The sequence below is a fragment of the Meriones unguiculatus genome, chromosome 1 (assembly GCF_030254825.1).
Source record: "Meriones unguiculatus strain TT.TT164.6M chromosome 1, Bangor_MerUng_6.1, whole genome shotgun sequence".
Lineage (NCBI taxonomy): Eukaryota > Metazoa > Chordata > Mammalia > Rodentia > Muridae > Meriones > Meriones unguiculatus.
The window spans coordinates 54,764,516-54,790,682 of NC_083349.1; the positions used below are offsets into that span (position 1 = coordinate 54,764,516).

General features: G+C 39.5%; 1 protein-coding gene across 4 annotated transcripts in view; it reads left to right on the top strand.

Annotated features, from left to right (window-relative positions):
- LOC110540723 (cytochrome P450 2C26-like) overlaps window positions 1–26,167 on the top strand; it is a 74,473-nt gene that overhangs the window by 17,481 nt on the left and 30,825 nt on the right. For 2 of the 4 annotated variants that reach the window (XM_021627474.2, XM_021627475.2), the window contains 3 exons: window positions 1,117–1,304; window positions 12,351–12,492; window positions 16,972–17,430. In XM_021627474.2, the coding sequence (XP_021483149.1) occupies window positions 1,117–1,304; window positions 12,351–12,492; window positions 16,972–17,153 (512 nt within the window). In that variant the 3' untranslated portion in view covers window positions 17,154–17,430. Of the gene's footprint in view, window positions 1–1,116; window positions 1,305–12,350; window positions 12,493–16,971; window positions 17,431–26,167 lie in introns of those variants that run through there. The other 2 variants (XM_060389201.1, XM_060389207.1) reach the window with 2 other exon arrangements.

Consider the following 26,167-nt stretch of genomic DNA (forward strand, 5'->3'; position numbering starts at 1 on the left):
AGATGAATGTTGCTATTCAGCATCTCTGTATTTAATGTTCTGTTCTACTGGATGACTGAGAAAAATAGAAAGAGCATGGCTGTATAAAAATCCATCAAAACTGGCCCAGTGTCTGGATTCCCTGGTAGGCGATTGCACCATCAGCATACACTGGACTGTGGTTGCATCTTGTTTTATTCCCAAAACTGAGAATTATGTAGCATACAAATATTTGTTACTTCAACCTGGACAGTTGAATAATGAGAAGACAGCTGGAGTAACATTTCAAACTGCGCATGCACACACATATAATTTAAAAATAAATACTGAACTCTGACAAACATATGATTTCAGATGTCTTTCATCATTAACTACAGTAACTGATAACTATATTTAAGCTTATTGTTTAAAACATTTAATTACTTGCTATCATGGCTCTAAATAATAAATATATGCTAATGAGTAATACCTATTTTATAAGATAATGTTATAAGTCTATGTCATAGCAGTTCTAAATTTACTCCTAGTCAGGAAACTTACATATATTTTTTTGAAATTTATATTTATAATGCTTCTGAGGCACAATCGTCATGCCCTGGGTGACCTTGTATTAATGTAACAAACATGCCACAGTTCCCAGAACACATGCAACAATGCCTGATGTTGTGGCACATGCTTCTAATCTCAGCACTAAAGAGAAGAAAACAATAGAACTGAAATGTGCAGTGGACAGAGGGTCTGGCCCAATCAACTCACTTTAGGCTCCCAGACCCTGGGACAAAACAAGGGGAAATGACTCCAGAAGACCAACATCTGAGACTGTCACCCCGCATCCAATGCCTGAGTAAATGTATGCAAATACACATATAAATGAACACACACACACACACACACACGGGCATGCACTTGTATATACTAGTAACTATTTAGTAGGAGAGTGGTAGGAATACAATCACAGTGTGTGTGTGTGTGTGTGTGTGTGTGTGTGTGTGTGTGTGTACTGACCAGTGATCTCTTTAAATTTTCTATTAATAATTGTCATTTTGGGTCACCTTCATTATGCCCTGGCTAGGCCTACATTGTTGTGACAAACATGTCACTTCTCTTCTTCCCATTCTTCTCTCTGCAACTAACCAGATAAAGTCCAGGAAGAGATTGACCGTGTGATGGGTAGACACCGCAGGCCCTGCATGCAGGACAGGAGCCACATGCCCTATACAGATGCCATGATTCACGAGGTCCAGAGATTCATTGATCTCATCCCCAACAGCTTGCCCCATAAAGTGACCTGTGATGTGAAGTTTAGGAACTACCTCATCCCTAAGGTAAGCTTGTTTATTGCAACCCTATGCTCTCCATGCTCCCAGGTTCACAGTGAAGTTCCAGTGCTCAGAGTCACTGTGCTACAGTGGCCTGTGCTGCTGCATGATTGGGAAGGCAGCTCTAGAGCAGGCAGGGACATAGTAGTGACACTTCCCCATTTGCTCTGCCTCCCAAATGTTTCAGTAAAGCTTGGGTGTTTACGTTTCCATGTTTGTTTTCCAACTTTTTGTCAGTGTCCCCAAAGATTCTTCTGGAATTTTTAGCATTGTTGGAAAACTACCAGATAATTGGAAGGAGCTTATATCCTGATTTCTTCAAGTCTTCCATAAACTTATGTCATTCACTTATATTTGCTGTTGTTTTTTTGTGTAATATTTTTCTCAGTGATGCAGCTTGAAAATATTTCCTTAGATATTTATGGGACAATTAATGCTCTGTTGTTATAATTTTTCAAACACCTTTACATTTCTTTTTATATGGTTAGTAGAAAAATTTATTTGATCATTTTGTTTTTCTTACTTTAATTACCCTTGCAAATTTTACTCGTCATTTTTAATAATTTTTCTAGATGTATGTGGAATTTCAAGGTATTTTCCAAGTTAATATTTCTGTGTATGTTTTCATATTCTTGTCCTTATTTCTGCTTATGTTACTATTGTGCCAGTTTATAAATTATAGCCAGCCGTGAACAGAGCTGGTTTTTAATGTCTTTACTCAACAAAATCCAATGATGATAAGCCTAATCGGGCCTGGAAGAATATTAATTCAATCAGAGATTAGAAAGCAGGGCAGAAACTCAAATTGATAACATAAGACACTCATTCATGAAACCCTCCCAAGAAAGAGCTGATGTTCACATAAATATTAATAGATAAAAAATAATTGGAAGAAAGGATTCAACTAATCTAAAAAGCAAACTAATTTTATTTCGGTTCAACAAGGGGTATACTGTGAAGGTTCAAGCTTGAAATCAAGGTGATATTTTAAAGAATATTTTATGTTGCTATCAATTTAAGAAAAAAATAGGCTGCAAAGAAAGAGAATTTCAGGCCAATCTGCCTTATGAACATTGATGCAAAAATACTCAACAAAATACTTGCAAACCAAATACAAGAACACATTAAAGATATGATCCACTATGACCAAGTAGGCTTCATCCCAGGTATGCAGGGGTGGTTCAATATACAGAAATCCATCAATGTAATCCACCATATTAAGAAATTGAAAAAAACGAAAACCACATGATAATCTCCCTAATGCTGAAAAAGCATTTTACAAAATCCAACATCCTTATATGTTTAAAATCTTGGAGAGATCAGGAATACAAGGCACTTACCTAAACAATGTAAGGGCAATATACAACAAGCATATAGCCAACATCAAACTAAATGGAGAGAAACTTAAATCAATCCCACTGATATCAGGGACAAGGCAAGCCTTCCCACTCTCTCCATATCTCTTCAACATAGATCTTGAAGTCCTAGCTAAAACAATAAGACAATTAAAGGACATCAGGGGATACAAATAGGAAAGAAAGAAGTCAAAGTATCACTATTTGCAGATGATATGATAGTATATATGAATGACCCCAAAAATTCTATCAGGGAACTCAAACAGCTAATAAACACCATTAGCAAAGTAGCTGGATACAAAATTAATTCAAAAAAGACAGTAGTCCTTCTGCATACAAAAGACAAAAGGGCTGAGAAAGAAATTGGGGAAAAAACACTCTTCACAATAGCCACTAATAACATAAAGTGCCTTGGTCTGACTCTAACCAAGCAAGTGAAAGACATGTTTAAAAAAGAACTTCCAATCTCTGAAGAAAGAAATAGAAGATGATATCAGAAGATGGAAAGATCTCCCATGCTCATGGCAGGATTAACATAGTAAAAATGGCCATCTTACCAACAGAATCTACAGATTTAATGCAATTTCCACCAAATTACCAACACAGTTCTTTAAAAACCTTGAAAGAAAAATTCTCAACTTCATATGGAATAAAAAGAACCCCAGAATTGTTAAAACAATCCTCTACAATAAAAGATCTTCATCCCTGGATATCTCCATCCCTGGTCTCAAGCTGTACTATTGGGCAACAGTAGTAAAAACTGCATGGTACTGACATAGAAACCAGCTGGTAGATCAATGGAATTGAATAGAAGACCCAGAAATAAACTCACACACTTATAGACACCTGATCTTTGACAAAAAGGCCAAACCCATAGTGGATCAAAGACCTCAATATAAAACCGGACGCATTTTCACATTTTGATAGTCCTCTCCCCCTGAGTGGGGAGCAGCCTTACCAGGCCACAGAAGATGACAATGCAGCCACTCCTGATGTGATCTGATAGACTAAGAACAGAAGGAAGGAGAGGAGGACCTCCCCTATCAGTGGACTTGGGGAGGGGCATGGGTGAAGAAAGGGGAGGGAGGGTGGGACCTGTAGGGGAGGATGGAAGGGCTTATGGGGGGATACAAAGTGAATAAAATGTAATTAATAAAATAAAATTAAACTTAAAAAAAGAATACAGAAAAAAAATTAGACACATTAAACCTGTTAGGAGCAAAAGTGGGGAAGTGCTTTGAACTCATTGGCACAGGAGACAACTTCCTGAACAGAACACCAACAGCACAGGCTCTAAGAGCAACAATCAATAAATGGGACCTCATGAAAATGAAAAGCTTCTGTAAAGCAAAGGACACTATCGTCAGAACAAAACGACTGCCTACAGATTAGGAAAGGATCTTCAACAACCCTATAATCTGACAGAAGATTAATATCCATCCAGGCTATATAAAGATCTCAAGAAGTTAAACAGCAACAAATCAAGTAATCCAATTTAAAAATGGAGTGCAAAGCTAAACAGAGAATTCTCAAGAGAGGAATATCGAATGGCAGAGAAACACTGAAAGAAATGTTCAACTTCCTTAGTCATCAGGAAAATGCGAATCAAAACAACCCTAAGATTTCACCTTACACCCATCAAAATGGCCAAGATGAAAAGCTCAAGTGACAACACATGCTGGAGAGGTTGTGGATAAAGGGGAACCCTCCTCCACTGCTGGTGGGAATGTAAACTTGTACAACCACTCTGGAAAGCAATCTGGCACTTCCTCAGACAACTAGGAATAGGGCTTCCTCAAGATCCAGCTATACCACTCCTAGGCATATACCCAAAAGAGGCTCAAGTACACAATAAGGACATCTGCTCAACCATGTTTGTAGCAGCCTTATTTGTAATAGCCAGAAGCTGGAAACAGTCCAGATGCCCCTCAGTGGAGGAATGGATACAGAAATTGTGGTATATCTACACAATGGAATATTACTCAGCAATCAAAACCAAGGAAATCATGAAATTTGCAGGTAAATGGTGGGATCTGGAAAAGAGTATCCTGAGTGAGCTATCCCAGAAGCAGAAAGACACACACAGTATATACTCACTCATGTAGACGTATAATACAGGATAAACCTACTAAAATCTGTACACCTAAAAAACTATTCAAGAGGGAGGACTCTTGCTAAAATGCTCAGTTGCTATCCAGAAAGGCAAAGAGGATGAACATCAAAAGAAGGAGAAAAGAGGGAACAATTCAGAAGCCTGACCCAGAGGTTCTCTGAAAGGCTCTGCCCTGCAGACTATCAATGCAGATGCTGAGACTTATGGGCAACCTTTGGGCAGAGTGCAGGGAATCTTATGAAAGAAGTGGGAAACAGTAAGATCTGGAGAGGACAGGAACTTCACAAAGAGAGCAACAGAACCAAGCAATCTGAGCACAGGGGTCTTTTCTGAGACTGATTCTCCAACCAAGAGCCATGCATGGAGATAACCTAAGACCCCTGAACACATGTAGCCCATGGCAGTTCAGTATCCAAGTGGGTTCCATAGTAATAGGAACAGGGACTGTCTCTGACATGAACTGATTGGCCTGCTCTTTAATTACCTCTGCCTGAGGGAGAAGAAACATTACCAGGCCACAGAAGAATACAATGCAGCCATTCCTGATGAGACTTAATTGACTAGGATCAGAAGGAAGGAAAAGAAGACCTCCCTTATCAGTAGACTTGGGGAGCAGCATGCACGCAGAGGGTGGAGGAAGGGAGGAATTGGGATGGGAGGTGGGAGGAAACCACAGGGGGGGCACAAAATGAATAAAGCCTAATTAATAAAGAATTAGAAAAAAGAAAAATGCAAATATACCCATACTTATCACCCTGCACAAAACTAAAGTCCAAGTGGATCAAAGACCTCAAAATAAAACCAGACACACTAAACCTGTTAGGAGCAAAAGTGGGGAATACCCTTGAACTCATTGGCACAGGAGACAACTTCCTGAACAGAACACCAACAGCACAGGCTCCAAGAGCAACAATCAATAAACAGGACCTCACGAAACTGAAAATCTTCTGTAAAGCAAAGGACACTGTCATCAGAACAAAATGACAGCCTACAGATCGGGAAGGAATCTTCACAAACCCTATATCTGACAGAGGGCTAATATCCGGACTATATAAAGAACTCAAGAAGTTAAACAGCAACAAATCAAGTAATCCAATTTAAAAATGGAATGCAGAGCTAAACAGAGAATTCTCAGGAGAGGAATATCTATCGAATGGCAGAGAAACACTTAAAGAAATGTTCAACTTCCTTAGTCATCAGGGAAATGCAAATCAAAACTATCCTGAGATTTCACCTTACACCCATCAGAATGGCTAAGATGAATAACTTACTGGAGAGGTTGTGGAGAAAGGGGAACACTCCACCATTGCCGGTTGGAATGTAAACTGGTACAACCACTTTGGAAATCAATCTGGTGCTTTCTCAGACAACTAGGAATAGCGCTTCCTCAAGATCCAGCTATACAACTCCTGGGCATATATCCAAAACTTCTCAAGTACAATAAGGACATTTGCTCAACCATGTTCATAGCAGCTTTATTTGTAATTGCCAAAAGCTGTAAACAATGTCCCTCAACTGAGGAATGGATACAGAAATTGTGATACATTTACACAATGGAATACTACTCAGCAATTAAAAACAAGGAAATTATGAAATTTGCATGCAAGTGATGGGAACTAGAAAAGGTCGTCCTCACTGAGATAACCCAGAAGCAGAAAGACACACATGGTATATACTCAATGATAAGTGGATATTAGACATATAATACGGGGTAATCATAGTAAAATCTGTATCCCTAAAGAAGCTAATCAATTAGGAGGACCCTGGGTAAGATGATGAATCCTCATTCAGAAAGGCAAATGGGATGCACATCATAAGAGGGAGAAAACAGGGAACAAGACAGGAGCCTACTGCAGAGGGACTCTGAAAGACTCTTCCTGATGGGGTATCAAAGTAGCTGCTGAGACTCATAGCCAAATTCTGGGCAGAGTGCCTGGAATCTAATGAAAGAAGGGGGTGATAGAAAGACTGGAATGGACAGGAGCTCTATAAGGAGAGCAAAAATATGAATAAATAAAAACAAAAATTTAAAAAACAATCTGGGCACAGGGATATTTTCTGAGACTGATCCTTCAACCAAAGACCATTCATGGAAATACCTAGAATGCCTGCAAAGATGTAGCCCATGGCAGCTCAATGTCCAAGTGGGTTCCCTAGTAATGGGAACAGGAACTGTCTCTGACATGAACTTAGTGGCCTGCTCTTTGATCACCTCCTCCTGCAGGGGTAGGTGGTGCAGCCTTACCAGGCCACAGAGGAAGATAATGCAGCTACTCCTGATGAGAACTAGTATCTGATGGAAGGAGAGGAGGACCTCCTCTATCAGTGAACTGGGGACCAGCATGGGCGAGTTTGGGAGGGGACAAGAGAGAGGGCTACAGTTGGAATACAAATGTAATTAATTAATGCAATTAATAAAAAAATTAATAAATTTAAAATGAAAAAGAAAATAGGCTGCAATCTTTCATTTTGACATATATTTTCATTAGTCTTGAAAGTGTGCACATTCTTTCCAAGTCTTATCTCTGCACCCATGGTTACAAAAAAATTTTGGCTGATCTTTTATCGCTAAGTTTAGCTACTGTAAACACATCAATTCATTTGAATTTGTTCTGACACACAATGTGAGCAATCTACTATACTTTAAAAGATTTGGGTTCATTATTGTTCTTCCTCAAACTTGGTAAGTGAAGATTTTAATACTGAAACAAAGTTGACTACATTTACGAAAGCAAAGCGGTGTTCCATTATGTTACTGGAACTATTTTCATTTTCTTTCTTTCCATGTCTGCTTGGTGGAATATATGAGATGCACAATCCTTTCTTATTGAGTACCAGACATGAAAAAATGCAGAATTTCATATGATGACAACTCATGCTCTCTCCTGGGCAGTCAGTAATGTTGCAGTCTGGCCCTGATATAAAATTGGATATGCCAGGAAAAGTTAATATAATATAAATAAAATAATAAATATAGATAAAAACTTTAAATTTATTATCTGAGAGTCTCCTAAGCCTAGATTGATAAGCCTTTGATTAGAATCTGTCTGGTACTTTCAAACGCAAATGTCTTTAGCCTGATAATTTAGTTATTAACTTAAATGCTTTTTATTGTTGTGAGGCAATACATAATTATTACGTTAAAATAATGTATGTAAAGGTTCTATTTTGTGGGGAGACATTAATATCAATAATAAGGTTGCAGGTACTAATATCATTCTGTTGACTGGGGCCAAAGTTGAATTAATTTTACAAAGTGTTAATGGGTCTTACCCTATGATAAAATTTGATGTAAAGCTCAGTCTACTGTATTCTGGACAAAACACAAACCTGAGATAAAATGTTTCTCTTTCAGTAATAAGTTCCATGTATATTGTAATGAATCTTGTTTATGCCATAATACCTAACTAAAAGCTAAATAGGCTAAATAATGAGACAGGAAAGACCTCTCTGATTCCCTCATTAGGTTTACTGTCTTATTTAGGATATTGCATCTGCTGAACTCAAACCCCTTTACCCCTTTGCTAGCTGCTCATGATATTGTGCTCTTTTGGGTTTAGTGAAATAGTAATCCAATTCCCTTAATAGAACTACTGGTATAGAAATAAGTATCACTGTTAAGCTGGTCTATGCTAATACTAATAAGCAACTTGTTCTACTGGAGCGAAGCCAATGATCTCAGCAGAGATAGTGGGCTAATATGAAAACAAATAAGTTTTTCCTGTAGTTTCCTTGATTTACAATATATCAGACTTTTTAGGACATGAAAATGCTTCTGCTCCTTTGAACTCTATTATTGCAGGAGAGAGCAGTCACAGTTGCTGTGCAAACAAGTGAGGATGGCTGTAGTCAATGCTTATGGAGGTTGAAATATTTTTACTTACTATCCACAAATCAAAAATATTCTTTCAGTTTTTGAATTTTAAACATGTTTAGTTCAGTTGCAATGCTGAGAGTGAGAGAGAGAAAGAGAAAGAGAGAGAAAAGGAGGAAGGGAGGGAGGGAGGAAGAGGATTACAGCTTGTTGGGCATTCCCATCTATTAGAAATTTGGGAATGAAGTGAGGTCAGTTTTTACTACATGAAGACAATTTTGCAGCATCATCTCCAACCACTTCCATGCATTTTCGGAAGCTTTTCCCTTATTTTTATTAAATTTTTATTACTTTTATTAATTACAGTTTATTCACTTTATAGCCCATCTATAGCTCCCTCCTTCTTCCCTTCCTAATCCTACCCTCCCTCCCTCTTCTCCACCCATGCCCTTCCCCAAGTCCACTGATAGGGGAGGTCATCCTCTCCTTCCATCCTAGTCTATCAGGTCTCATCAGGAGTGGCTGCATTGTCCTCCTCTGTGGCCTGGCAAGGCTGCTCCCCCCTCAGAGGGAGGTGATCAAAGAGCCAGCCATGAATTCATGTCAAAAACAATCCCTGTTTCCCTTACCAGGGAACCCACTTCGATACTGAGCTGCCATGAGCTACACCTGTCCACATGAAATTTGCAGGTAAATGGTAGGATCTAGAAAAGATCATCCTGAGTGAGGTATCCCAGAAGCAGAAAGGCACATACGGAATATACTCACTTATAAGTGCATATTAGACATATAATATAGGATAAACATTCTAAAATCTGTACACCTAAGAAAGCTAAGCAAGAAGGAGGACACTCAGAAAGACAAACAGAATGGACATTGGGAGAAGGAGAAAAGAGGGAAACAGGACAAGAGCCTACCACAGAGAGCCTCTGAAAGACTTTACCCAGGAGTATATCAAAGCAGATGCTGAGACTCATAACCAAACTTTGGGCAAAGTAAAAGGAATCTTATGAAAGAACCTTTTTCTTATTTAACTTTGTTGGACTTAGAACATAACCATCCCTTCTCAACTACTCTTTTTAATATATATTGTTTTATTTTATTTAACTTAATTGCCAAAGGCCACCTTCAGGAAAAGTAGGAGGAGTATGAGTGGAGTCAGTGATTAATCACTCAATAGACTTTTCTCTGAGGGAGTAAACCTTAATTCTCTGAGGCCAGTGCTGGTGTAAAGCGGGAGAAACACAAGCACATATATACACATGCATACACAGAGAGAGACAGATACACACAGAGTGAGAGACAGAGAGAGAGACAGTCAGAAAGACAAAAACACACAGAAAGACAAACACAACATTAAGCAAGCTTCAACAACCTTATTTTTTCTCTTAGCCTATTTTAAATTTTATTTTATTTTATTAATTACACTTTGTTCACTTTGTATGCCCCCAGAAGCCCCTCCCTCCTCCCCTACAGGTCCCACCCTCCCTCCCCTTTCTTCACACATGCCCATCCCCAAGTCCACTGATAAGGGAGGTCCTCCTCTCCTTCCTTCTGTTCTTAGTCTATCAGATCACATCAGGAGTGGCTGCATTGTCATCTTCTGTAGCCTGGTAAGGCTGCTTCTCACTCAGGGGGAGATGATCAAAGAGCAGGCCAATTAGATTATGTTGGAGGCAGTCCCTCTTCCCATTACTATGTAACCCACTTGGACACTGAACTGCCATGGACTACATCTGTGCAGGGGTTCTAGGTTATCTCCATGCCTGGTACTTGGTTGGAGTATGAGTCTCTGGAAAGACCCCTGTGTTCAAATTTTCTGGTTCTGTTGCACTCCATGTGGGGTTCCTGTTCTCTCCAGATCTTACTATTTCCCACTTCTTATATAAGATTCCATGCATTCTGCCCAACAGTTGGCCATAAGTCTCAGCATCTGCTTTGATAGTCTGCAGGGCAGAGGCTTTCAGAGGCCCTCTGTGGCAGGTTCCTAGGTTGTTTCTTGTTTTCTTCTTCTCTTAGCCTTTTTATACCACCTAAGAAAAAATTCTATTTAAAAAAAAAAAAAGATTACCTCAGAGCCACAAGGTACATATTCTCTAAAAACAATCACCACAGAATCTGTTCTTGACAAAAACATTAAAATCATCACACAAAAAGAAATTACAAGATTACTGATTATGTAGTCCTATTTTGAAACTCATGTATAATTAAACATTTTCCTTGTAGCTTTCTCTCTATTAGTTCACTTTCACCCCAAAGCAATAATTCTTTTATCATTGATTTACAAAGATTAAGCAAGCCAAATCTATAGTAGCAAGTTTTTTCCTATGCTTAGCTGATGGCAATTTGTGTTTACCAAGAAACATCATTTCTCTTACGTTTTAATTTTGAAGTCTTATTCAACAAAACTGGTTAATCAACTATTTCTATTTTTATGGTTATATAGAATTATTTGCTTTTTTGTTCATCTTTTCATGGTGTACACCAAAACCTGTGACCACGTACCTAGATCACAAAATCCAGGAACTCAGACCCAATCTAGAATTAACCATTAATTAACAATTAATAATGAGGATTGACCATTACCTTTTTCCAAGCTTATTTTTCTCTTTTGAGTACAATTACATGATTGTAATGCACGAAAGCTCACTTAACTCCTTTTCTAACCTGTGCAGCCCTTACTGTTCTACAGGGAGGAGGCACATTCTACTCTTAATTCCAACTTTATTATATATATATATATAGAGAGAGAGAGAAAACAATTTAAACAGTCTCCTTAAACTTCTTGTCAACTACACTAACTTCCTAACATATTTAAAACAAATCAGGAATTCTGTAAAATTATTACTTCATCTAAACTGTATTATTTTATGAAAGTCATATTTATAATGATCTGTAGGAAAATTGCCCAACAGAGTGGGCTGTCTCCTAAGAAACAATCACACCAGACTATTGACATGAGTCCAATGTCCAACCACACCATGATATTAATATAAAAAATATAGCAATGACAAACTTGAGAAGGCACAGCAGCAGCAAGAAGCAACCCAGAAATGAAGCCTCAGGGTTCTGCCTCTCCAAACTACATCGATTACAGCTGTGCAAAATGATGGTCTTTCTCCAGGAGGCTCACTTGCCCTCTGCAGTTCCTCCTGCATGGAGTCTGCCAATTTATCTTACTTTCTGTCTAACCTCCTTCCTATCTATCCCCTTTCATTATTTCTTTTCCATCCCATATGTGTGTCTCACATGTGTGTGTGATTATATAGATATATAGATTCCAATAAAAGAATAAACTCCTTTCTTTATCACGTGATTATATATGGATATATGACTTGTGCAAAAGAGAAAAAAACAAATGGTATTTGTATTTGTAAATCTTGCATACTTTCCATCTGTAATCTTTTTCATTACCACCCAAACAAAACACACTGTTCCATTTGGAACCATAATCTATGTGACTTGTGAAGACCACATGATGATCTAGAGCAACAGGTGGTGAGACACACATTGTCAAACCTGAGGCTAAGGAGAACAGAATCGGCAGCATTAATGCCAAACACCCAAGTGCTCACTTTAACGGTCACTGAAGGCACCTTATCACATCGCTGTGACTGATCTCAGATTCCTCCTGCTCCTGCTCCCTGTATGGAGATGCTCTTGTTCCTCTTTGTACTTTGCCCTTTCTGTGGAGCAGGAGGTGAGCTACGTTATTTTACTTACATGTTTTAGCTCCCTCATTTCTTTGTAACTTGGGCGTCTTGTTGCAGGGAACAACGGTAATAACATCATTGTCGTCGGTGCTGCATGACAACAAGGAATTCCCCAACCCAGAGACCTTTGACCCTGGCCACTTTCTAGATGAGGAAGGAAACTTTAAGAAAAGTAACTACTTCATGCCTTTCTCAACAGGTAACACAAACTCATTTACATGTGTGTGAATTATGGTTTCAGCTATTGTGAAAGAATACCATGACCAAAAGCAATTTTGAAAGAAAGGTTTTATTTTGTCTTACAACATGTATTCCAACACAGGAAAGTCTAAGCAGGAACTGAAGACAGGAACCTGAAGTCTGGAATTGATGCAGAGGCCATGGAAGAGTGCTGCTTACCAGCTTCCTCAGCTTTCTTTCTAATGATACCCAGGACCACCAGCCTTGAGCTGGAACTATCCACAGTGAGCTGGGTCCTCCCACAGCAATCATCAAGCAAAATTGCTCCCACAGGCTTGCCTTCAGGTTAATCTAGTCAGGCATTTTTTGGGCAAGGTTCCTGCTCCCAAATGACACCAGCTTGGGTCAATTTGACATAAGATTAGCCAGCACACAATGGCCTAAGGGCAGTTACATGGAATGGCCTAAGGGAGTTACATGGAAACTTCCATAAGGCTGATAGACTTGCAATTTTTGTATAATCAGGAGCATGATTCCCAGTGCCCACACACTGTCCTTGTTGAGATATCTTCTCTGTCAACATGAAGAAGGGTGAATTTAGTTGGTACAATCACTTATGACAAGTTTAAAAAAACTAGAATGTATGCCATTTGCATTCTTCCTTTAGATACACCACAGAGATGCCAAAGAAGTTGTTACTATTTCTTCTTGGAAAGTAAACATTTAGCTTTTTCTCACTCACCATGAAAATGGTGATTACTGTAAATTGGCTTCTTAATTCCTGTTGCTGCTTTCTCACCTCCTGGCTCACTTAAGCTCACACATGTTTGTAAAGACACAGAAAAGCTTCAAGCATCAAGCTCTATCAGAAAATGTAAGCAAACATGGTGAAATCGTAGCACAGTGAGAGAGAATCATACATCACTAGCCAAGAGGGCTCTTAGGGAGAATTACTACATTCTTATTCTCACCTCTCTCTTGATTAAGTATAAAATGGAATAACATTCTAAATTAATGAGTTTGTGGCTGCCTCAAAAGACATCAGTGATAGAGAAGAGGAACAAGAAAATACAGGGCATTAAAAAATGTTTCTATCCCGAATACAAGAACACATCAAAGATATTATCCACTATGACCAAGTAGGCTTCATCCTTGGTATGCAGGGGTGGTTCAATATACAGAAACCCATCAATGTGATCCACCATATTAACAAATTGAAAAAAAAAAAAAACACATGACAATCTCCCTAGATGCTGAAAAAAGCATTTGACAAAATCCAACATCAATTCATGTTTAAAGTATTGGAGAGATCAGGGATACAAGGCACATATCTAAACATAGTAAAGGCAATATATAGCAAGCCTATAGCCAACATCAAAATGAACAGAGAGAAACTTATAGCAATCCCACTGAAATCAGGGACAAGACAAGGCTGCCCACTCTCCATCTCTCTTCAACATAGTTCTGGAAGTCCTTGCTAGAGCAATAAGACAGTTGAAGGAGATCAAGGGGATACAGATTGGAAAGGAAGAAGTCAAATTATCACTATTTGCAGATGATATGATAGTATTCCTAAGTAACCCTAAAAATTCTACCAGGGAACTCGTACAGCTGATAAACACCTTCAGCAAAGTGGCCGGATACAAAATTAACTCAAAAAGATCAGTAGCACTCCTGTATATAAAAGACAAAAGGGCTGAGAAAGAAATTAGGGAAACAACACCCTTCTCAATAGCCACAAATGACATAAAGTACCTTGGAGTAACCCTAACCAAGCAAGTCAAAGACTTGTACAAAAAAAATTTCAAGTCTCTGAAGAAAGAATTAGAAGAAGATATCAGAAGATGGAAAAATCTCGCATGCTCATGGCTTGGCAGGATTAACATAGTAAAAATGGCCATCTTACCAAAAGCAATCTACGGATTCAATGCAATTCCCATCAAATTATCAACACAATTCTTTACAGACCTGGAAAAAAAATTCTCAACTTCGTTCTGTGGAATAACAAGAAACCCAGAATTGCTAAAACAATCCTCTACAATAAAAGATCTGGAGGTATCTCCATCTATGATCTTAAGCTGTACCATAGAGCAACAGTTATAAAAACTGCATGGTACTGGCATAGAAACAGACTGGTTTCAATGGAACCAAATAGAAGACCCAGAAATAAACCCACACACTTATGGACACTTGATTTTTGACAAAAATGCCAAAACCATACAATGGAAAAAAGATAGCATTTTCAACAAATGGTGCTGGTTTAACTGGATGTCTACATGTAGAAAAATACAAATAGATCCATACTTATCACCCTGCACAAAACTGAAGTCCAAGTGGATCAAAGAACTCAACATAAAACCAGACACATTAAATCAGTTAGAAAAAAAAGTGGGAAATACCCTAGAACTCATTGGCACAGGAGACAACTTCCTGAACAGAACACCAACAGCACAGGCTCTAAGAGCAACAATCAATAAATGAATGGGGCCTCATGAAAATGAAAAGCTTCTGTAAATCAAAGGACACTGTCATCAAAACAAAACGACTGCCTACAGATTGGGAAAGAATCTTCACCAACCCTTTATCTGACAGAGGGTTAATATCCAGTACATATAAAGAACTAAAGAAGCTGAAAAGCAGCAAACCAAGTAATGAAAAAATGGGGAACAGAGCTAAACAGAGAACTCTCTGTAGAGGAATATCGAATGGCAGAGAAGCACTTAAAGAAATGTTCAACCTCATTAGCCAGCCATTAGGGAAATGCAAATCAAAACAACCCTGAGATTTCACTTTACATCTATCAGAATGGCCAAGATGAAAAACTCAAGTGACAACACATGCTGGAGAGGCTGTGGAGAAAGGGGAACTCTCCTCCACTGCTGGTGGGAATGTCAACTTGTTCAACCACTCTGGAAAGCAATCTTGCGCTTTCTCAGACAACTAGGAATAGCGCTTCCTCAAGATCCAGCCATACCACTCCTAGTCATATATCCAAAAAAGGTGCAAGTACACAAAAAGGACATTTGCTCAACCATGTTTGCAGCAGCTTTATTTGTAATAGTCGGAAGCTGGAAACAGCCCAGATGCCCCTCAACTGAAGAATGAATGCAGAAATTGTGGTACATCTACACAATGGAGTATTACTCTGCAATGAAAAATAAGGAAATCATGAAATTTGCAGGTAAATGGTGGGACCTGGACAGGATCATCCTGAGTGAGCTGTCCCAGAAGCAGAAAGACACACATGGTATATACTCACTCATATAGACATATAACATAGGATAAACCTACTAAAATCTGTACATCTAAAGAAACTAATCAAGAGAGAGGACCCTGACTAAAATGCTCAATCCCCATCCTGAAAGGCAAAGAGGATGGACATCAGAAGAAGGAAACAGGAAACAACCTAGGAACCTGCACAGAGGACCTCTGAAAGGCTCTGCCCTGCAGACTATCAAAGCAGATGCTGAGACTTATGGCCAACTGTTGGGCAGAGTGCATGGAATCTTATTTAAGATGTGGGAAATAGCAAGAGCTGGAGAGGAAGGGAACCCCACAAGGAGAGCAACAGAATCAGAAAATTTGAACACAGGGGTCTTCCCAGAGACTCATACTCCAACCAAGGACTATTCATGAAGATAACCTAGAACCCTTGCACAGATGCAGCCCATGGCAGTTCAGTGTCTAAATGGGTTACATAGTAATGGGAAGAGGGACTGCCTCTGACATAATCTGATTGGCCTACTCTTTGATCACCTCCCCTTGAGGGGGGAGCCATCTTACCAGGCCACAGGAGATGACAATGCAGCCACTCCTGATATGATTTGATGGACTAAGATCAGAAGGAAGGAGAGGAGGACCTCCCCTATCTGTGGACTTGGGGAGGGGCATGTGTGAAGAAGGGGGAGGGAGGGTGGGACCAGGAGGGGAAGAGCAAGGGTCTTATGGGGGATACAAAGGGAATAAAATATAATTAATAAAAAATGTTTCTATCATTAATGTTTCTTAATTACATCCAAAATGTTTTAATCTAGTACACTCACGCTAAGCCACAGCACCATTCTCTCTCCTGACTTTAGGTACCCACTGAGTATTCTATGTGCTACTACTATGTATATGGGTTTAGTGCCATCTGCTGGAGTTTGGGTAACCACCAGGTGCCACATCTATGACTAAACAGGCTCTCTCTCCCAGCAGACACAAGCTGCCAATAGCTCCTTATCAGAGTAAGATTTTGTGAGCATATTCCTAGAACTTCCTACAATTTTCGGTAGCTCTTACTATTTCCATAAAATCATACGTCATTTGGGAATTAAATGTGACCCACTTTTGTCAATTGCCTGAATGTGTATCCTCTCACCCATCTATTTATCTAACCATCTATTAGATAACCCAACAGCTATGCTTAGTTTCCAATATTAGCAAAGAGTACTGTGTTCTCAGGCTCACAATTGTGAACAAGGCTTAGTTACCCCTTTGACATTTTTTCCCCCCACAGGAAAAAGGATTTGTGCAGGAGAAGGCCTGGCACGCATGGAGCTGTTTTTGTTTCTAACCACCATTTTACAGAACTTCAAGCTGAAACCTCTGGTTAACCCAAAGGACATCGATACAACCCCAGTGCTCAATGGTTTGGCCTCAGTGCCTCCTGTTTTTCAGCTCTGCTTCATTCCTATCTGAAGATCAGATGTCTGGCTCCTGCTGGGATATCTGCTGAGGTCACCCTGAGGCCTCATTCACCTGTTTCTACCTAGAAAACATGCTCTGCCTCTCCCCCACTCCTCCTTGATTCCCTAAGGTTCTGTGAACACACATTTTCCAATTTTCAGTTTCTGCACAAATATCTCTGTTGTTTTCTATTCTCTGAAACACTGTTACCATACCCTGTGATGATATGTACCTGATCCCAAGCTAAATATCGTTTCATTATAAAACAGAAATTACTCTTGTCTGCAAATTCAGTGATTTTTCTTCTGCATTTTCTTAAAATAAGTTTTTTGTTGTTTTGGTATACATCTTCACAGACATTTCTTCTACTTCGGATAAGAAATGAAAGAAAAAGGAGTTCCAGCACATCATGCTGGCCCACACAATGAGAAGTACAGAGAATGTAAGAGGAGAGTGCCAGGGAAGATGGCGTCAGAAATCTGTTTGCCACATAAGCCTGAAGACCCAGCTCAGCACACATCTAAAAGACAAAGCATTTGGAGTGTGATATTACACCAGGCATGGGAAGGCAGAGACACGAGGATTTCCTAGGCTCATTGCTCATCTAGTCTGGGCTTAACTGGCAAGTTACACTTCCAATGAAACACCCAATTCCCAAAACAATAATAATTTTTAAAAGACAGACAACTCTTGAGGAACAGCACCTGATGTTAACCTCTGGCTTCCCTATGCATGAATGTAGACATGAGTGTGCTCTACTCTTACACATGACCCTGAGCATGCTCACATACCTGACACCCTACCACCCTCTGACACAAATGAGAATGTAAACAGGAGAAAGTTATAAAAACTCAATTTGTCCATCAGCTAGAGTACTTGGAAATATTTTTATTAAAAAAAATAAATGACTAGGAGCAGATATACCCTGTAGGGAAACAGTATGCGGGCAGGTCACAGGGAAGAACACACATGGAGGGTGGCAGTCATGGCTTGCTTTGATTTCACCAGGAGCGAAACATAAACATTCTAAAAGTACTCCCCCAACCTCAACCGCTGGTTCCAGCTTAGAACTGGGCATTCTGTTGCTAACCATATCCTTTGTGTGCCTCTCTTCTCGCTCAGCAAGAATAATGGTCCCAGAAACCATCACCTCTCTAATTTTTTCTCTATTTCTAGCTGCTCCATTCCCTTCCCACTGCATTGAAAGTTACCAAATGAGACATGGCATCACTTGTGTGCCCTTTCTGTGTCAATCTCAAAGGAACCGCTTTGCTGGTTAGCACTTAGCTGCTACGTTGGTATGTAATGCACACATACGGTTGCCCACACCTCAGTGCGCAGGCATAAACTCACACAAGCTATGTGAATGATACACAGACGATTGTGGTATAAAATGTGGCTGTTGTTAAAAATTGAACCCTACATAGCTATATTTTGTACAATTAGCTGGTTTTTAGTTTAAAGGCATGCCTAAAAAGGTATGCCTCCAGATATTAAAAACATGGGTTTGATTGTTATATATTCAATTTTACTTCAAACCAATATATAAAAATTAAAAATCAGATTTAACCTATCTGTCTCCTCACACTTTCAATAATTTTATTGTGAAACAGAAAAATCTTCTTGTTTTTGGAAATATATAGAACATTATTAACATCAAACCCATTAACAACCTCTTATTCATATCTGCCTTTAAATTGTTATCTATGATTCAGCCCCTCCCCATGCCTCTAGTAACCACCCATAAGTGTTCAATATGTAAAAAGAGAGAGAGAGATATATCACAGACATTACCACTTATGGAATTCTAGGCCTCATTTATTTCACTTAACATGACTATTTCCACTTTCATCCATGTATGTGTGAGATTTAATGTGAATAATAGTATAACACTCTCTCATATGCACTCACCATATTTTCTTCATTCATTAGTAGATGTACACTTAAGCCTCGTGGATTGCAGGACTATACTAAAAGAGTGGCCCAGTAACCACAGGCCTGCAGAGTCTCTGCCATACACCAATACTATTGTCTCTGGGTATGTAACGGCACTGAGATTGCTGACCACAATCTTGTACTTGTTTTGATTTTAAGGTATTTCTGTAAGACCTGGGGTCTCACAGCTCAGGAGTTCAATCACGCCCTTCCCAGAAACTCCCCCAGACCAAGACTCGTTGCAAAAGCAAGAGGTTTATTAACCATTGTAAAACGGGGTCACCCCTGCCGGTCAGCAAAGAGTGGCACTGGGAGACAAAGGCCTTTAGGTTTTTCAAAGAAAAATTGCGGGAAATTTGAAGTTGCAGTTTTGGCAACTTAGGATTGGATGAGGAAGTTATAAAGTAAGATAATTGGTTAGTCTTAGGTGCTCAAGCTTGGCCAGTCCTGCCAAGTGTGGATGCAGCTGCAATTTAAGGTGGGGGTGGTTAGCTCATCCTTGAAGATTAGGGGCTACAGACTTTTGGCTGGAGGTCAAAAGCTACTCAGAAGTCTAGGTTTGTTGCTAAGAAACGCTATCTCAAGGACAAGGGTCTGATCCTTCTTTTGCTGAGTGAAGGTCATTGCTTGCTTGCCCCTTTTTTATATCTGTCCTCACAGATAGGGTCACATTCCTTCATTCTCTGGAAAGGTACTAAGAGGCTTTAGCTTAACCTGGACCTAAAACTCAAAACTATAGGCTTTAAAAGACATATAGGTTACAAAGTTAGTCTAACCCTTTCATTTCCAGGCTGTTTTCCATTGTGGCAATACTTGTTAACACACACACACACACACACACACACACACACAGTGTGCAAACTTCCTTGCTCTACACATTTTCTTCAGTGCTTCTTAACTATTAGATTTTTTTTTTAATAGTAGATGATATTCTTGGAAAGATGTAATGTGTGGCTTTGACTGGCTTGTTCTTCCTGAGTTTTATCACTACTGGGTTTCACTTTAAATCCCCATTTATATAGTGCTACAATTTTAGCACTCTATGGTGACCCATTCCATGTTTGTTTAAATCATCAGGAGTGTGCAGTTACATGAATTAAGCACTTGAGAGCATGGTCTGTTCTGTAGGGTTGTAGTAGTCAGAGGCACTTTTTTTTTTTTTAACTGTCACCAACTTTTGAACCAACCTCAATGACATGCCTTTCTTTATAACTGTAGCTGTGGTCATGGTGTCTCTTCACAGCAATGAAACACTAATTAAGACAGAAGGCGGTACCAGGAGTGGGGCATTGTTGTGATAGGCCTGATCATCTTTCTGTTTGGAAAAATTTAGGCTTTGAGATTTTGCATTAGGTAAACAGTAGAATGCTTTAAGAGGTGCTTAATGAGCCATAGTAATAAGAACATAGAAGAGTGTTGCTGATGACATTTTGAATTGTGGAGGCCTGGATCAAGAGGCTTCATAAAAGAAGAATTTTAGTATGTTTCCTAGAGACTGTTCTTGTGATATTTTGGTGAAAAATTATATCTGCTATTTGCCTTTACCCCAAAACAAAAACAAAAAATAGAAGACAAAAACAAACAAACAAAAAAATCTCTGCCTGAGGCCAAATTGAAGACTTTTGAATTAATTACTTTTTGCAGAGAAGATTTCAAAACAGCTTATGTTCTGTGGTTATTCATGGCCATGCTTATGAACAGCTTTAATGCAATGGACAGCAGGAAGAATAGAGCTGGGTTCAAAGAGATGAAGAGATTAAAGAAAATTCAGATGTTAAATGGAATAAAGGGAGCAATGACCTCAGGGCAAGACCCCACCCAGATATGCTTCAAATTTTCGAAAAGAGATTAAACAACAGTTTAGATCCAAGGTTGGTGGTGCTGTCTTAAAAATCCTTCAATTCTAAGTCCCTCCTACTACTTAGTCCATGTCAGCAGGTTTCTTGCTCTGCCTCTTAACCTAGGGTTAACTTTATTAAATCCTGTGTACAGAAAGCTCTTGGATTAAAGTTGTGCACTAGAGCTGGCTGAGCCACACTATAACTACCTGTTTACAATAAACAGAAAGTTCTTGGATTAAAGGTGTGTACTAGGACTTAGCCACTCCACAACTAGAAACAGGTTATTATAGTTTACAACCTCAGGGGTCACAATGGGATCAAATAGCCTGCAACAATTAATTGCTTATAACTCTTCATCCAGACATGGGTCTTGTTAGATTTCCCCACCCCCTTTGGTAGGTCAGCTTGTATTGTGGTTGTGAAGGCCTTGTTTAGGCAACCATATTGTTGAGCTAGCTCAGGTAAAGCTTGCCTTCCCTATGTAGAAGTCACTATCTTACAGTGGGTATTATGGTCCTCTGACTCATACAATATTTCTACCCACTCCCTCCTCCATGCACCTTAGGTGTCACAGTTGTGTATTAGTTGTGGATAGTCACCTACAGTCTGTCCTTTGTATTTTGTGAGGCTACTGCAAAAGAAAGCATGTCCATTGTTTCTTTCCAGTAATATTTGCTGTGTATCCTACCACTGTACTGAGATTATTTTTTTAAGAACATAATTCACATTATTATTCCTTCATGGTTTTCAATACTGACACAATGCTGCTTTCTGGCTGATTTATAACAGAATTTGACCATTTTTCATCTTTTATAAAATTTAGTTACATCCAAACTCTGATCTTTGTTGAGGATTGTATACAGGAAAGTACAACCAAAGAAGGAAATTAATAAAACTGTACAAGACCTAAAAATGTAATTAGAAGCTTTAAAGAAACACAATCTGAGGCAATACTGGAGATGGAAAACTAGAGACAAGAACTATAGACAAAAACTATAGAACAAGAACGATAGACAAAAGCATTACCAATAGAATATAAGAAATGGAGAACAGAATCTTGCGTGTAGAAGATATGATTGAAGAAATTGTTACATCAGTCAAAAAAAGTGTTAAATCTTTTTTTTAGTTTTCGTTTTTATTTTATTTTCTTAATTACACTTTATTCACTTTGTATCCCCCCATAAGCTCCTCCCTCCTCCTTCTTCACACATGCCCCTCCCCAAGTCCACTGATAAGGGAGGTCCTCCTCTCTTTCCTTCTGATCTTAGTCTATCAGATCACATCAGAAGTGGATACACTGTCATTTTCTGTGGCCTGGTAAAGCTGCTCCCCCCTCAGGGGGAGGTGATCAAAGAGCAGGCCAATCAGATTTTGTCGGAGGCAGTTCCTCTTCCCATTACTATGTAACCCACTTGGACACTAAACTGCCATGGGCTGCATCTGTGCAGGGGTTCTAGGTTTTCTCCATGCCTGGTACTTGGTTGGAGTATGAGTCTTTGGGAAGATCCCTGTATTCAAATTTTCTGGTTCTGTTGCTCTCCTTGTGGGGTTCCTGTCCTCTCCAGATCTAATTATTTCCCACTTCTTACATAAGATTCCATGCACTCTGCCCAAAAGTTGGCCATAAGTCTCAGTATCTGCTTTGATAGTCTGCAGGGCAGTGTCTTTCAGAGGCCCTCTGTGCAGGTTCCTAGGTTGTTTCCTATTTTCTTCTTCTTCTGATGTCCATCCTCTTTGCCTTTCAGGATGGGGATTGAGCATTTTAGTCAGGGTCCTCTCTCTTGATTAGTTTCTTTAGATGCACAGATTTTAGCAGGTTTATCCTATGTTATATGTCTATATGAGTGAGTATATACTGTGTGTGTCTTTCTGCTTCTGGGACAGCTCACTTAGGATGATCCTTTCTAGGTCCCACCATTTACCTGCAAATTTCATGATTTCCTTATTTTTCATTGCAGAGTAATACTCCATTGTGTAGATGTACCACAATTTCTGCATCCGCTCTTCAGTTGAGGGGCATCTGGGCTGTTTATTACAAATAAAGCTGCTACAAACATGGTTGAGCAAATGTCCTTATTGTGTACTTGAACCTCTTTTGGATATTTGCCTAGGAGTGGTATGGCTGGATCTTGAGGAAGCGCTATTCCTAGTTGTCTGAGAAAGCTCCAGATTGAATTCCAGAGTGGTTATACAAGTTTACGTTCCCATCAGCAGTGGAGGAGGGTTCCCCTTTCTCCACAGCCTCTCCAGCATGTGTTGTCACTTGAGTTTTTCATCTTGGCCATTCTGATGGGTGTAAGGTGAAATCTCAAAAATCGCCTGACACTAAACATGCAAGAAATCTGGGACAATATGAAAAGACCAAACCTAAGAATAATAGGAATAGAAGAAGGAGAAGACTCCAAGCTCCAAGGTCCAGACAATATTTTCAACAAAATAATAAAAGAAAACTTTCCCAACCTAAAGAAAGAGAGGCCTATAAACATACAAGAAGCATACAGAACACCAAATAGATTGAAAATTCTCTTGTTACATAATAATCAAAACATTAACTGTACAGAACACAGAAAGAACGTTGAAAGCTGCAAGGGAAAAAGGCCAAGTCACATATAAAGGCAAACCTGTCAGAATTACACCTGAATGCTCACCAGAAACTCTACAAGCAGGAAGGACTTGGGTAGATATCTTGTAGTCACTAAGAGACTACAGATGTCAGCCCCTACTATGATACCCAGCAAAACTTTTAATCACCATAGATGGTAAAATGAAGATATTTCTCAACAAAAACAAATTTAATCAATACATGGCCATAAAACCAGCCCTAAAGGAGATATTACAGAAAAAAACTACAACCCCAGGAGGTAAATCACACCCAGGAAAACACAGGAAATAAATAATCCCACAACAGCAAAATAAAAAAAAAGCTCTCTTTCACTCTCACTCTCTTGCACAGGCACTCACCACCAACATAGAATTAACAGGAATCAACAAATCAGCAATCACTGGTCATTAATATCTCTCAATAACAATGGACTCAACTTCCCAATAAAAAGACACAGGCTAACGGAATGTATATATAAACTGGACCCATTGTTCTGTTGCCTACAAGAAACACACCTCAACAAGAATGATAGACATTACCTGTGAATAAAGGGCTGGAAAAAAGTTTTCTAAGCAAACGAACACAAGAAACAAGCTGGAGTAGCTATTCTAATATTCTAATATCTAATAAAATAGACTTTCAACCAAAATTAATGAAGAGATGGGGAAGGGCACTTCATACTCACCAAAGGAAAAATCAACCAAGATGATCTCTCATTTCTGAACATCTCTACCCCAAGTACAAGGACACCCACATTCATTAAAAAAAAAAAATTACTAAAGCTTAAATCACACATCCAACCCCACACATTAATAGTAGGAGATTTCAACACACCTCTCTCACCAATAGACAGATAATCAAGACAGAAACTAAGCAAATGAAATAATGAAACAAATCAACTTTATGAGTCAATTGTACCTAACAAATTCTTACAGAACATTCCATCCAAACTCAAACAGTATACTTTCTTTGTAGCACCTCATGGAACCTTCTCCAAAACTGACCATGTACTCGGACACAAAGCAAGCCTTAACAAATACAAGGAAGTTGAAATAACACCTTGTATTCTATCAGACACCATAGATAAAGCTAGACTTCAACAACAGAAACAACAGAATGCCTACAAACTCATGGAAACTGAACCACTCTCTACATAATGACCATTGGGTTAAAAAGAAAATAAAGAAATTAAAGACTTTCTATGAAACTGGACCATACACTGTGCCTTATGCTTATGAGTGCTAATTCATTAAAATCTGAAATTACATATGACTGCAGTTTGAAAAAGTAGGTATTGCCTTTCCTATGTGTCTGCCATTCTTCACCCCTTAAGATGAGGTCATGAATATGAGAGGGAACAGAAAGGGTGACAGGGAGGGTTCATGGGAGGAGTAATAAACATGATGTAAATGCAATACTCACGTTTAAAATTCTAAAAAGTATCAAACATTGTAAAATAAAATGTCTTCAGTTTATTTTACTTTATTTTATTTTAATAGATTTATTTTGTAACATATGTGTGCCAGTGGAAGAGACAGGAGGACATTGGATTCCCCTGGGACTGAAATTACAATTGTGAGCTACCATGTGAGTTCCCTTACAAGACAAGTACTCTAAGCCACTGAGTCATATTTCTAGCCTTTAAATATCTTCTTAGAAAGGAGAAAGACATAGACAAAACTAGGTAAACATAAGAAATATTACAATTTTTAAAGGGATTGCTCATGACTTGCTGCCCTTGCAAAGAGGACCCAAATTTGGTTCTTAACATCAAAATGGTAGCAATAATTCAGTTCCAGAGGGCCCAATTCCTGTTGAGGGGGTTGGTCTCATGCTGCTGTGTATTCTAATGCTAAATAATGGCCCCCAAGATCTGGTTGCAGTCCAGATGTGTACATTCTCGCTTACTCCAAATGATGTGTAAATTTTGCTTCCTAAAATTATCTCTGACTGGTTAATAAAGTTGCTGACAGCCAATTACTGGGGGCAGAACAGAGGTAAATAGAACTTCTGTTTCTTGGCTGGGGGATTTCAGGTAGAAAAGAAGAGGAGAAGAGGAAAAGAGGAGAGGAGGAGAGGAAGGGAAGGAGAGGAAGGGAGGAGTGGAGTAGAGAGAAAAGAAGAGAAAAGAACAGGAGGGGAGAACAGGAGGGGAGGGGAGGGGAGGGGTATGTGGAGGGGAGGGAATGGGGGAGGAGAGGGGAGGAAGAGGAGAGAAAAAGTGAAGAGAGGAGAGGAGATCGAGGAGAGAAGAATCGAGGAGAGGAGAATCGAGGAGGAGGAGAGGAGAGGAGGGGAGGGGAGGGAGGGGAGGGGAGGGGAGGGGAGGGGAGGGGAGGGGAGAGGAGGGGAGAGGGGAGAGGAGAGGAGGGGAGAGGGGAGGGGGAGAGGGGGAGGGGAGAGGAGAGAGGAGAGGAGAGAGGAGAGGAGAGAGGAGAGGAGAGAGGAGAGGAGAGAGGAGAGGAGAGAGGAGAGAGGAGGATGAGAGGAGAGGAGGAGAGAGGAGAGGAGGAGAGAGGAGAGGAGGAGAGGAGAGGAGAGAGGAGAGGAGAGAGGAGAGGAGAGAGGAGAGGAGGAGAGAGGAGAGGAGAGAGGAGAGGAGAGAGGAGAGGAGAGAGGAGAGGAGAGAGGAGAGGAGAGAGGAGAGG